Below are 15,094 nucleotides of genomic sequence, written 5' to 3'. Positions count from 1 at the left end.
GGCGGTTGGCAGTTTTCTGAAGTGGCTGCTTATTTTGTTGCATTGAGAGTTACACTTCAATTTTCATAACCTGCAACCATCTTGTTTTGAGATTCGCGGTTGACGTTCTCGGTGCGACCATTAAAAAATGGGTTATTTTTAATACTCATAGTTAGTAAGAGTGTTCTTTTATAGATTATTGATAAGGTCAATTTCACTTAAAATAAAGTTTTATACATTTAAAATAATATCAAATATCATTTCTTCTATGCAATTAATGATAACAAATATGGTATACATTTATAATTGACTCCTTTCTTCCTTCTTACAATTTCCTGGGCCTAACGTAGGACGTATACGGATGTTATTGCATGCAATGCTTAGCTAGCTTTGTATTATATATACGGTGCATTAATTGTGGAATTGAACCATAGAGCAGAATATTGTATTACCTCTTTTTAGGCCAGCTAGCACTGTAGCAGTGCCAACCGGTTACAGACTAGATGCGTAAGGGGACTGGGGTTCAGAGTGGATCAATTTGTTTGATTTTTGAGCCCAATGCACAGGCTCTATCTTGAGTGACTTTCCTTGGTTGTGTTACACTGACTAAGTATGTAACTTTCTAGGCTAGGGCTAGGCCGTACATTATAGTAAAGGCTTCATAATTGACGCACTTTCAAATATTACTAGCAATTATACAGCAGGCAACCAAAACTTTTTGCAGCCAAGCAGTATTACATATTTCATGAGCTTGAATCCATTTCAGGTATATTCTGATCAAATTGTGGTTATTTTTAAGCTTTAGCACCCTCCCCCAGTTTTGCATGTTTTTTTTTGGTATTTGGAAACCTTACTCCCTAAAAATAACCAAAATTACCTCAATATAATACCACTACTCTCTGAGACCTGAGCTTAAGTTAGAGGCTCAGAGCATAGCAAACAGCATCCAAAGTTAATTGATGTATACTCAGGCCTACAGTATAGATAGCTTATCGACGAAATGTGTCAATTTAGGGGTATGAAAGAACTTGATACAGCAGACATTTTGTGGTCAAATTCTGCTCAATTGTTTGTTGCATAAGCACAGAACAATAAATATTTTGAGATCATTACATTTCTGAGGAACTACACATGAAAAATGCATACAGTTGAGTGATTTGTATATTTCGTTGATAGACATCGTTAATCAAATCCTTAAGTGCGTCAATTATGAGCCCACCATGCTACTACTGTAGGATGGTGACTTCGAAGTTCGGCCACTTAAGACTTAAAACACCCCAAAACTAAATCTTCTGGTATAAATCATTTGAAAATATACTTCATATGGTGGGAGAATTTTGTTATAGTACGATACACGGCCAAACTTTCTTTCCTGCAAACTGTTTTCACGTTGTTTTCCAAGAAGATTCTTCGTGATTGTGGAACTGGTATTTCTTTGCTAGAGTATTGCGAAGTTCGGACACGCAACCCACAGTGTGGCGCTGGTGATAAAATTGGTGGCGCAGTTGCTCTTTCAGTAATTATAACAGACTTCATAGATCTTCGTCATTTTATCGACAAATATGTAAGTAATTTATTGCACACGGGTCATTTTGGAGAGAAAATAACTGTAGCTTCATACTTTTTGGTGAAATTTGACTCTTCCTGTAGGTTTTCATGGTGAAATCGTGTATTTCTTAGGGTGGTCCGAACTTCGCAGTATGCCAAACTTCGCAATACTGACTATACTACTAGATTGTAAAGGTGAGCACTAATGAATTCCTGGAAGTCACAAGAGATACTGTAATTTGCTTTGATGATTCTGTGACAGTTTGGTCCAAATAGTTTCAATTCTTTCCTTTAACTGCTATTCTTTTGTTTGTGTTTTTCTTTGTTTACTTTTATGTTATTTTACTATTTATTAAGGTAAATAGCATGATACCATTCTCAGTAAACCTTTGGTTTTATTGGCTACAGGTAGTATGCATGATGAAGTTGTTTCGGTATGAGCAGATTAAAGATAAACTATCACAGAAATCCTTTCATGGAACAACGCAAAGTTTCAAAGATGTCGGCCACCAATTTTCTGAGTAAGTATTCTGAAACATCAACTTTCAAAACATTTTCAAGCTCATGTATAAACTGGAGTGTAAAACACTTCCAAATTCCTACTGTTCATGTCATGATTATCATCATAAATATTGAACTGCAACAAATATGTATTAACAGACATAGCATTATGGCAAGGTAAAAGTGCTGTTACTAATGGAAACTGATTTCTATTGCAAGTTTGTTTTATCACAATCTCTGATGTTCATCTGTATTAACGTCAGTGTATCTTCTTTTTGCCTCAAGTACTTCTATTGAGACCCTGCGAAGCATACATGCACAGATTGTCCAGGTATGTACAGTAAGAGTTTAGTAAATTTATAAATCCTACAATGTTGTTTCCCAGCTTTGCAGTTTTTACTGTACACGACCTGTGTCGGTTCTTTCATTGATGTCACAATATATTTTGCAACTTGAAGTAACTTTATGTTCAAGAATTTTCATGCTTAGTCTGTCCAATATTTATGTTTTTAATTGAGGTGAATCAAAAAGTTTTAGATAAAATGGAAATTAACCCTTTTGCTTTGATAATGTCTTTAAATACAAGTGTTGAAATTGAAATTCATGCAGGATAGTAGTGAAGTTTAAGCACTAGCGGTTCACGCCGGGGCCTCTGTGACCTTGTTAGTGAGAAAACAATTGGTTATTGTTATTGTCGGTGGAAAGAAGTTGTACTGATGAACATAATACGTTTCGTCCTTTGTTAAAAAACATTTTTGTTTGAGTATTTTTTTTAACATAACAAATCGCATCTGGGGGGCCACAATGTTTTTGGGGAGGGCGTGTGTCCCCCCCCCAGACCACCCCTTGGCTCTAAATGGAACTATCATTTGCAAAAAGAAGAAGTTATAACCATCATACAAAACATAGTTCTTGGTAATTTAGTGAACCTGTTGGAATTTGAAGTGACCATTTACACTATGAGTAAATAAATGCAACTTTGTGCTTACATTTTTTGTTTCTTTCATTTCAGAATAAAATGAAAAGAACATTGGCATCTCATCAGAAACCTCAGGCTGTCAAGGAGTTCTTGAGAAGGTAATTGTAGTCATACCTGATGAATTCTGGCTTTCTACACTCTTGGAAAACTGTTCATAGTTGTCCAACCAAATTCTGTTTTGATGACCAAAATCAGCTCTGGATGTCATCAGGTGGACGACTAGCTTTTAACATCAAATTCAGATTACAGTGTAACTAAATACCTCCTCCCCCACTGCCCCTAAATGATAAATTTGTATCACCATCCATCACTTTGAAGATTGTGAATTAAACAAATATAATGGTAAATTTTTTTCACACAACCGAAAGGTAAGACTTGGTTCTCTTTGGGGCAACTGGAAAAAAACCTTATAAAGTTATGTCGTTGCCTTCATTTCAAAATGAATCTAAGCCGTGGTGATGCCATGTGTTTGTGGGCATATGAAACCTGCTTTTAATAATGTACTTTGTATGTAGATCCTCCTCCCCCTCCCCATCCCCATGTTGGTTAATACAAGAACCATGAAGAAATTGGTGGAAATCAAAAGATTATGTGAGGGCAATATAGTAGAAAACATGGGAAACACCAAAAAGAAAGTAAAGTTGGAATGAACTTCATATTTGACTTGTAGATCCAGCTAAGAGAGAACAAAAGCACTGTTGTTTTTGTGTAGGTCAAATCTCCTTTTAGGTCAATAGAGGTAAAAGTATGAATGCCTGAGTAACTCCAAAGTACAGCTTGGGTAAGGTATGTAGGTCAATAGTGAATCAAGATAAAGTGTTGTATATCATGCTATCATATAAAACATGGCTAGGTATAATGTTGGTTCTCTGGTCCCAGTTTAATTGAAACCTCACTTATTAATAAAACTATTTTACTATTTACATATTTCTGAATTTGAACTATATCCGTTTAGGGCTTTATTTATTATGGTTTAGTACGGGTGTTTTTTTTTTATATGGTTGCTTTAGGCTTTTACATTTTATGCCTTATTGGTTCTATATTTAATATTTAGGTTTTTGTTACTATTTGTTTTTAGGTTTTACATTTTTAAAGCGTTTTGAGCAGCTTTGCTGATTATGCGCTGTATAAATATTACTTATGATGATTATTAATTTTATGGACCAGAATTTGTGTTTATTCAATTTTTTTTTTGCTTTTTCCTTATAGATATCATTCAAGAATCAAAGGCAATGAAAGAAAGCCTGTGCTGATCAACATTGCTGAAGAAGTACAAAGTTATTGTGATTCTAGCAACATTTTGTTAAAATAGAGGCATCTATTTGCATTGGTTTGCTGACCTCACCTAACCTAACAACAAATATCCAATTAAGATGACAACTGATTAAACTAATTCAGCATATCATCACCTAGACAATTTCACATCATTATTATGATTATTAATCATCTGCAAATTTCCAATACAAACTTTCCCCCAAAAATAAGACTGTTTCTTCCATTAGTTTGAAGCAATAAACTTGACTTGTCAATCTTAATTAACTGCATTTTCTAGGGATTTCATTACTGCATTGTAGCGAAGATTTTATCAAATGCAACTCGAAAGAGTTCCTTTAACCTTAATTAAATACAACTTTTACTCAGCCTGTTTTTTTACTCAGCTTGTTGTTATTGCCAACAAATAAAAAATACAAATACTACGACTTCCTAAATGAACCAGAAAAATAGTCAGCAAGTATATTTTATGATTTTAACTTGAAATTGATACAAATATTTATTTTATGTTCAGTTTCCATCTTCATCCCCAGGCTGACATGTCTCCTGCACTTCTAGCTAGAATTGTCCTCGAAAATCATCTCCAGGAGAGAGCTGACGGTGATGAAGAGCCACACAAAGGTCGGTTTCCTCTCCTCTCTAGGAACATTACCCTTTGGACTATTGATAAGAAAATAAATACAGAGAGTTTAAAAGGGTTTCTTACTTTAGAGCAGGGTTTCCCTAACTTTATCCCCCCACGAACCTCCTGCGGATGTCAGAGTTGTCTACGAACCCCCAACTTTTCGGACACGATCTGAGTCATTATTATACAATAATACGCATAACAGTGCTTCGTAAAAGATCAAGTTCATAGTGTAATATTGTAATGGGAAAAAAAACAAGAGATAAAAAAAATTTGTTTGGAAACTTCAAGATCAGAACAGCTCTTAATTTTCACGACGTACTGTATACACCAACTTCACCAGAGTCATGTGGCCTGTGTCTGTTTCATAATTCAGTTATTTATCACATGCACGGTACAGTACTACTATGGCAACATATGAATATGGAATGCAAAAAGGTCTGACTTTTGTACATTACTAAATTATATAATATATCAGATTTTAGTTCAACAAAAGTACTCTAGTTTTGACTTTCAAAAACGTCTCACGAACCCCCTGGGATGGACTCACGCACCCCCTGGGGTTCATGCACCCCAGTTAGGGAACCCATGCTTTAGAGGCTTAAGGTAAACCCATGAGAAAGAGTGCAGCAAAAAAATGACCATTGTGACTTCTACATCTATATGGGGAACTGTCAGATGTACATCCAAATAAAACAACCCTTTGCCAGTGAAGGAACCATTCACGAGACCATTAACGTGAATTTTAAAACCAACTTTGGTTACCACCTTAGTGGATGCAAGAATCCTTTTGTTTTCTGTGCTGGTCAAAGTTCATTTTGAGGTCAAGAGAAATTATGAAAAGCTGGCAAACTTGTAAAGAGATCCACAAGAGCAAGAGAACCTTGCTGATCTTGTGAAATCTTGTGACTGCAGTTGTCATGTTTCTCTATTTAGATAATGAGTTCTTTGAGCAATCAAGTAGAACACAGTCGACGTTGAGTGTTAACATATTTTATATTTTATTGCATAACATAGTCATGCTGTACAGGACATATCAGGGACGATATGTCCAAGATTACGTGTTGACAGATGGAAAGACAGGGTGAACAAGGACGAGCAGACAGCATTCTTTAACTCATATACCAATATGCAAATGCACAACTCATTAACATACAGCCTGTGCAGATGCAACAAATGTAGTGCAATGTTTGCACACGTGCATCTAATGCATATGTAATACCATTATAGCAGTATATTATATTAAATATTCTCATTTGATACGTGACAAAGGATCCATAAGTCATTTGGCTTGTCTGGTTGCTCTTGAGGCTAAATAAAGAAAACCACTCAGTATAAATGCAATGTGCTATGGTAAATTGATTATTCAGTAATGAAAGCATCCAGTTACTTTTTAAAATTGCAAGTATCGTCCTTTATACACAGTGTTAAAGTCTGAGGTGACCCGTCTGATGAAGGAGCCACACTTGATTGAGGATGGCGCCCTCTCCATACAGGTTCAACTGGTAAGGCTAAGGTATCCATGAATCAACTCTACCACACCAGTCACACGCCACTTTGTGTAATCGTTTGTTTTCAATTTGAAAGAAAGGATTAGTCCCATGTAATTATAATCCATAGTTCCAGCAGTGTTATACATTGTGGAATGCATTTTGGTTTTGGTTAAGAAATATCAAACTACAGAGAATATATAGTGTTTAGTATATACGGTGATTTCAGTACCATTGACCAGCAATGAAATCTTCAATAGTAGTTTGTTGGCCAAATGGAAAGTTATTATGTACTAGAAATGATTAAACTATTTATTTTTTATAGCATGTGAGAGTTTCCTTCTCCATTACCTATAAAGGAGAATAATAATTGGCTTAAATAGTACTGCAATAGTACTGCAAGTTAACAACCCCCCCCCCCCCCAAAAAAAAACAACATCTCTCTAAAGTGCAAAGTTTTCTTTATGAAGTTGTTTGTAGTTCTATGTTTGTGGTGAAAAGACAATCAATAGTTTATTTTGTGTTTGCTTTGAAATGAAGTATTCAATCATGTTAGTGAATGGTCTGTATCCTGTTGCAGTTTGAACCAGCCAAACTTGTTAACTGCAACTGATCGTCTGTGGATAAGTTACAACTGGCAAGGTTAGGTCTTCAGATATGCTGGAAAGTCAAATGTCCAGTTTATTCCAGTATAAATTCAACCATTTTATAAATAGGAAGAGTAAAAAAAAGTATAAAAAAATTTGAAAATAAAATATAAACAAGAAAGAAATATATGTTGATATAAACAATTAAGAAAGGGAGCTCCTTGTTAGTGAAAACCAAAATAATTTTAAGAAGATAATCGAATAAACAGAGGTTGAAAAGAGCAGAAAGTAAAACGACAAAGGCTGTAATTTTCTCCAAATTGGAAAGAAAGAGCAGTTATAAATGAGTTTTTACAAAAAAATATTCTATAACACATACATATATATATATATATATATATATATATATATATAATATATATATATATAATATATATATAATTGTCACTCAACCTTATACTTTGACATAAATAATAGTCACTCATCCTTAACCTTCAGTAAGCATTGCTACAACCCCTCAGACCCCTCAAGACACTAGAATTGTCTGATATAACACTCCTCAAATATTATTCGGAGGGTCATAAAAGAAAATCTCAAGTAAGGTCCTTACGAAAAGTTTTGGAGCGCTTCTTAAGTTTGATATATAATACAGACTGTTAAAAGACACCTCTGTCAGACTCAGTACACAGTTATGGTCTCAGATAACATGTGTTACAATGCATTTCAAACTTGCCAAGAATTATCATTAACATTTAGACCCGCACAGAGGAGCAGATGTCATCACCAGAGATTTAGCAAATTTAATCTGGATATGGTGAAAATCAGAAAAGAGAAAACTACTAACGCTTATATTTTTTCCTATTTCTTTGGACTTGCATATCAAGACTAATATAATCTGTCTGAAGTCATCCAATAACAGTGTCAAAATTTTCAGGAGAGCAAAACTGATGATCTGTAATTATTTCTTGTAAATATCAATTTTTCTTCTTCTCACAGTGCAATTTAAAGGACCCTTGTTACGGCCCTTACGTGGAAGCTATCAAACAGTATCCTTTTTTCCTCATGTTCTTTTTGCCAGTCAGGACTGAACAGTATCAGTTTGTACTGTGGACCATTTTTTCGTTATTAAATATGTTTGCACAATTTTGACATCTCTCGTGCACCATATATTTGCATCCATTGTGCAGCTCACATTGTAAACTTTGGGTGTTTGGAATGGTGTCAAATTTGATTTGACTCAAGGACTTTTTCCCTATACTTAATAGGTAGAGATTTTGACTCACTTAATTTGTCTGTGTGTGTTAAAAAAAATGGCAATATGTTAAAGTGTGCCACTTTGTTGTGTCACTCTTCTGAGATATGCAGAATTTGCCCTCAAAGAGACAAAACTGAAAACTGTTGAGAAGCAGTAATTTCTCTTCAGAAAATAAAGTGGGTGTAAACTGGTCTTGATAACAGTTTAGAACAACAGTATGATGCTATGCAGAAGTTTTTGCCCCCATCCACCCCGATGAGGGCAAACAGTAAAAATGATAATCCGATCATCCGAAAAGGAAAAACAAAGGAACAACCGAAATCAGCTTTGGTGGTCATTTTGCGAAGAATTAAATCTTCAAATCAAATTCATATGAACTAAATAATTGGTATCATACTCTGTCACTTACTGAACTGATACTGAACTAAAACAAAATTAGTTGTAGACCTACGATCCAACCAAAGGAGAGTTTCACTTGGCACAAAGCTGGTGTTCCATTCACCAAACCTTCACATCTCTCCTACAATGTACTTATTAGTGATTCTTGTTTTTGACTTTGCTATATTTTTTGGACAACCAGATTCGCTGTTCAGACAACCATAATGAAGACAACCATAATTACAAGTTTACGCTGCCTATGCATATCACTTTGCAATCAAACCTCTCCATTAATATCATTTTGCAGTCTATACTCAAAACATGTCTTTTTTATAATTAGCATTGTTAAGCCAAGATATGTTCAAGTAATAATTCAAGGTTTTTGAGTCTTTCTTTAACTGTCTAGCACAGATCTGTCGGTATTGAAAAAGAAGTTTTTCTCATCAACAAGTTGAAGGAGTATCGATTCGATTTCATGAGTAAGTTTATAAAATGCTATTTTTTTTTTACTTTAATGTAGGATTACAGTTGAAAAGTTATTCAGAGAGAGAAGTCTAACCTGAACCACCATGGTGGAATAGAGATTATATCAATCGTAGCATTTTAACACCAGAAATAGGCGGGTCTGGTCAGCCAAAGCTCGCGCCTAAAGTCGTTGAAACTTTTGACAATAGCAAGCCCATAGTTTGGCAATGATTTACAAGAGCACTTCAATAATCATAATGCCCTTACATTGATTTTGGTCATATTTAATATGCTTTCTGATACATTTATGGCTCCCTGGAATCTACAACATATCAGATTAAAGCAATCAATATTCATTTGAATATCATAAAACCTGGTTTCTCAAATATTTTCGGAAGTTGGCAGATATTTTTTTGGAAGACTTTGTCAATTTATCTGTTTGTGACTAATATCTAATAGAAACATTTTAAACTTTTTAGCTCTGATAAGATAAGACTACTTTGCTTGTTCCTCCCTCCCTCTCTCCCCCCCCCCCTGCCGTTTCCCTTATTATTTCTTATATCTATTGTACTGTCACATTGGTCTGTATTAATTTAATTCATGACGAAGCAACTTTACAATGGTACTTTAACGTCTCATTGTCTCACATTATTATTTCTTATATCTATTGTATTGTCACATTGGTCTGTATTAATTTAATTCATGAGGAAGCAACTTTACAATGGTACTTTAACGTCTCATTGTCTCACATTATTATTTCTTATATCTATTGTATTGTCACATTGGTCTGTATTAATTTAATTCATGACGAAGCAACTTGACAATGGTATTTTAACGTCTCATTGTCTCACAGCGGAAGATGATATGAAATGATATAAAACCTGGTTTCTCAAATATTTTCAGGAAGTTGGCAGATGTATTTTCGAAGATTTTGTCAATTTATCTGTTTGTGACTAATATCTAATAGAAACATTTTAAACTGTTTAGCTCTGATAAGATAAGACTACTTTGTTTGTTCCTCCCTCCCTCCCCACCTTCCCCCTCCCTGCCTTTCTCTTTTTATTTCTTATATCTATTGTATTGTCACACTGGTCTCAGGGGCGTATCCAGGATTTTCCACTAGGGGGGGCGTCAGGCATGGATGATCGCCGTCCTGGGGGATGGGTCTAAGGGGAGGGGTGGACAGTTTTTGCTTTCGAAGAAGGGCTGAAATGCAAAATGGTGCCATATGTGATCCATTTTTCCACCTTAATAATAAGCAACATTTTCAGTAAAAATGGACACAAAATGCACAATTCAGTATGGCTGGCATGTCACTTAGTGTTCGTAAAACTTGTGACCGACTGGGAAATCTGGTGATTGCCAAGTTTCACCATCAAAGCCTTTAAGAAATTTATGAATTTTACTTTAGTTTATCAATGATTTACAACATGAAGTTTGGCAACAATAGCAAAATGGTCTGACTGTACAGTGGTTGCATTACTGCTAAATTTGACTGAAATTGATGCAGAGATAATTACTTCTCTTCCATTGGGTAAAGAAATGTCATCCTTCGTGGATGCTTGCGACTGTAGATGTTGACAATTTCACCCTGTGCTACGCGATAATACAAACACAATTACCATCTATGTTTCTAAAACTATTATGCCGCCGAACTTCGCCAGAACCTTTTTTTGGCAAACAAAAAATAAAGCATACGGGGGGGGGGGGGGGTTGAGCGATCACCGACATCTCACATAAAGGTCGTCATAATTTTTTTTTTTTTGGTGACGGCCAATAGGGGGGGCGCGCGCCTGTTGCGCCCCCCCTGGATACGCCCCTGTTGGTCTGTATCAATTTAATTCATGACAAAGCTACTTGACAATGGTACTTTAACGTCTCATTTTCTTACAGCGGAAGATGATATGAGAGTAAAAGGTTACGATAAAACTCCCGATGTCAAACTGGAGGTCCCTTTTGGTGAGTTGTATTTTCAGTTCACAGTCAGCCTTAATTTTAATTTTCTACAAGTTTTGCAAAATTGAATTATAGTACAGTACGGTTTTTGTGAAACCAGATCAAGCTGATTAAATGTTGATAAACACGTGCAAGAAATTGCACTTCCTCGTTGCAACATGTTTAGTACAATCAACATACTATAATATATTCATGTATGGATGTTGTAGTGAGGATGTTATAGATGAATCAATGACTGACTGGACTTCAATGATGACAATCAGTGACCTGAAATAAACAAAGAGTCAAAAGTTATTAGGTAATACATTATTTTTTTACCGTAACTCAGTGATGGGCACGAAAAACGATCTCACGAGCCACGGTCAAAAAAAAAAAATCATCGATTCATAGGCGGTAACATGTAAAAGGATTACCGACTCCGATGAGGAAAGCAGAAATCTTTACATTAAATGGGAACTAAAATATTCCGAAAGTTCTAAATATATGTACATCTGTTATGCTGAAATTTCCTGTCACAAGTTGGCCCTACATAAAATCTCTGATATTTTACTTTTTTTCCTATTGGTCATCAAGTGAAGTTTTCAGTTGTTTCTTCGGTTTGATAAGTGCATTGCTCTGATATTATAGGGCTTAGCAAGCCGCATTAATAGGGTTTTGAAAACCTTGCGAGCCGGGGGGAGAATTTGCACAAGGGGGCCATGGGCTGCCCTTTGCACACCTATGCTGTACCTGATAATGTTTGTTAACTTCCAAGAATTCACTCATTCAATAAATATAGCAGATCTATAGCAATTACGGCCATATGTAAAATGGCAGACCTGATAACAATTAATTAATCATTGACCTATTACAGGTTTTGCCTAAGTTTGAGCGATGGCAACCACGATGTGATAAAAACCTCACCTCGGTGCTGTCAAACTTTCTCATCAAAATATGGACGTACTCCGTCAAGTACTCTTGAAAGGTTTGGCGACAACCTGCAAGCTTCTCCCACGTAACAGTTTTTGTAGAACATCAATCAGTTTCGCACCTTCCTTGCTTGGCCGCACCAGTTTTCTCTCTCGTATCTTGATAGATTTCGACTACCATTTTTTTTTTGTCACATCCATATTAAAAATATAAAATGCTGCCGAAAGTTTCCATCATAAATGATGTCACCTCAAAGGTTCTCAGGTGTTGTGTCTGTTAATTACAGCATGGAACGGCAACGTCATCAACTGGATCGAGAGCAAAGCATCGTTCGGTGACGAGAAGAGCCACAACCAGTACATCAAGGACCAGTACTTCAGTTACATCAACAGGTGAATAAACAGTCAATTTTATGGCGCTTGTTTCTATTTCTGCAAAACCTGAGCTGATTATTTTTTTTATTGAAAGACTGCTTTTATAAGTAGGTCATGCATGTACCCCCAAAATACTCTTTGCTCAATACGTCCGTAACACTGTCGACGGTATTCTCACAATGCTGGAGTGCTTATACCGACCTATATGGAGGTGAAACTTTTCTTAGAAAGAAGTTTGAACCGTTTTGGATTCCGCAAGTTACTGGTGGCATCTTGGTTTTCCTTTTTTCTCTGTTTAAATTTGTATAAAGTAGGTCATGCATACCAAAGTGTTTTTTGCTTTTATGTATTTGTATTAGAAGCTGTTAATGATAATTGCACTCTTAAGAGAGTGCTAAATTTGAATAATTTTCAACCCTCATTATATAAGCCTTCATTATATATAAGCCTTCATTATTATAACCTTCATTATATTTCAACCTTCATATATACATACATACATACATACATAAGAAACAGATGTTAAGATTATCTTCTTTCCTGTCAGATTTATTTATTTACTAACTTTTCTATATTAATATATATATATATTTTTTTTTTGGGGGGGGGGAAACATGAGAAAAAGTGCTTTGTTTTATTTGTTGCTTAAATGTTTCAAATAATTTCAATATTTGGGCCTGTCTTGTAAAATTTATATGATATTGATTTTTTTATAATTTATTGTTTGGACATGTTAGTTGACTTTCCTTTTATGACTTCAGTTTCTTATTTTACGATTTTACAGATTTGGCTCAGGTCTGGTGATCTACTGGTTCGGGTTCATCGATGAGTTGGCCGAAGCCTGCAAACAGCACGGCATCCATCTCTCCGATCGTCTACCAGAAGAAATCGAAATAGTCAGATTCGACCCGTACCCTTTAAAGTGGGATCCCGAGGAAGAAGAGCCGGAGTGATCCCCTGATTGCGATCGGATCCCAGCCAGGGATCGCTGAGGAAGGCTTGCATTGTCATCATGGTCCTCATACAAGACCATTGCATTGGATCGGTCATTCTAGCAAAAAGATGCTGAGTCTTGTAACTACATTGAAGAAAGTGAAAGATAACGTCTAAATGATCATGTTAGCTGTTTCGATGACAGTGATACGTTCTGAAGGGCAGATTCAGGGCAGATTCAGGATTTTATGAAGGAGAGGATGCAGCTATGGGGGGCATTGAAGCCGACTTCCCACGCAGGAGGATGTCTGGGAGCACCCTTCCTCAGAAAAAAAAACAAATTGTGCTAATAAGTTATTTTAAACTTTTATGTTATGTTGAAAAGGGAGGGGGAGGGGAGGTATACACTCCTCTCCTGGAGCCAGACCTAATGTGTGTGGGAAGCAAACACTACATACACAAAATATTTTTATGACTTGCTACAAACATTTTTCTTTTCTTTGTTGGATGTCTAGCTTTACGTAACAGATTTTTTTGCTTCTATGAAATGGTCGTGCATAACACATCGATGCTGGAAATCCATATGAGATTGATTCGTTTATGCGTAAGGACAAATTAGTCTTACTGTCTCCAAAGTGTATTGCTAAAAAAGAAAATAGGCAAGTGCTACTATCACTTTCTGCACTTTGAAACAGGACTTTGTTCACATTTTATACATTAATGTTCATTTGGTAAATACCAACTTTTAAATAGAAAAATCCGGAAAAACATTTCTTGAGACCTAAGGAGTTTCCTCAAAAAGTTTGTGTATCACACTTAGTATTTTAGTCACTAGTGACAGATTAGCCTGATTGGACATCTAAAATACAATTTTCTCAGATGCAACATTTTTGTAATTATCTGTTACATAATCATACTTTGCCCAAAATATAATTACTATACTCTTTCTAATAGTCTTGAAAACAAAAACAAGTGTACAGTATTAGGAAAGTCTGAAATATCATTTTCACTGTATCAAAATTTTGTTATGGAAGATACTGCAATAAGTAGAAATTTTTCTTTGTTATAATTTATTGGGAGGAAGGGGGATGGGGATTGGGTGGGGATTGAGATGAACATTTCTAATTGTATAAACCAGAACAACTACATTCAGCTCTATGTTTTACAGCAGTTCTACAGTACAAATATTTGCCTGGTCACTGTGTTCACATTAAGTATGTAAATTAAAGTCATTATATATACATAGCTTATATCAAAGATTACAAATTTTTCTTGCCTTGTTTTTCCCTTTTCTCTTGTTTCGTTGTTCAACTTTCATCTAATTTTCGTGATGTGATTTCCCAATTCTCTCCTCTGCTTAACCCTTGGGGAACCTTTATCACACACATAATTCCTTATAGTTGAACCTTCATTGATCTAATAGGTGAAAAAGGGTTCAACGATATCATATAATATAGCCCAAAATTAAGAATTAAAAAAATATTTAAGAAAGGTTATGCAGAAAGTTGTTTAAATAATGCTTTCCAAAAATGCCCCAGCGATTGTCAGATAGTTACATCATACATATTTACATTATTATTGGTGAGTGGGAGGTGAGGTGAGGGACATTTTTCTTTTTCTTTTCCATGACATAGTTTAGCAAAACTCTATCAACTTTGCTGTCATTCTTCATGATGAATTGAGAGGAATTGGAAAATAAATTGGTTTCTGAGCTTGACTATATTACACGGAGAGTGTGCATATTTATCCCTGCCTTCTAATGGTTGTATACATGTACTGGTTACATTAGTTATGAAGTACTTGTCCTTATATCCACAACATGTGCATTTTCAGCTTGAGTATA

General features: G+C 35.4%; 1 protein-coding gene across 4 annotated transcripts; it reads left to right on the top strand.

The window, feature by feature from the left end:
* The first annotated feature begins 45 nt into the window (after positions 1–45).
* LOC139971881 (CDAN1-interacting nuclease 1-like) lies at positions 46–13,625 on the top strand. 4 transcript variants are annotated; one of them, XM_071978681.1, is made up of 13 exons: positions 340–589; positions 1,630–1,722; positions 1,936–2,048; positions 2,314–2,359; positions 3,041–3,105; positions 4,217–4,277; positions 4,813–4,900; positions 6,330–6,409; positions 7,978–8,027; positions 9,026–9,093; positions 10,973–11,038; positions 12,231–12,336; positions 13,103–13,625. In XM_071978681.1, exons 3-13 carry the CDS (start codon positions 1,945–1,947, stop codon positions 13,269–13,271), a joined length of 903 nt encoding a protein of 300 aa, XP_071834782.1. In that variant the 5' UTR covers positions 340–589; positions 1,630–1,722; positions 1,936–1,944; the 3' UTR covers positions 13,272–13,625. The 4 variants fall into 4 exon arrangements, with proteins under 4 accessions (XP_071834784.1, XP_071834783.1, XP_071834782.1 ...); XM_071978683.1 differs by lacking the exons at positions 340–589; positions 1,630–1,722 and adding an exon at positions 46–150; XM_071978682.1 differs by lacking the exon at positions 1,630–1,722 and having other exon boundaries at positions 338–486.
* The last annotated feature ends 1,469 nt before the right edge of the window (positions 13,626–15,094 follow it).

The sequence above is a fragment of the Apostichopus japonicus genome, chromosome 8 (genome assembly GCF_037975245.1).
Source record: "Apostichopus japonicus isolate 1M-3 chromosome 8, ASM3797524v1, whole genome shotgun sequence".
Lineage (NCBI taxonomy): Eukaryota > Metazoa > Echinodermata > Holothuroidea > Aspidochirotida > Stichopodidae > Apostichopus > Apostichopus japonicus.
This window is presented reverse-complemented; position numbering and strand designations above follow the sequence as displayed.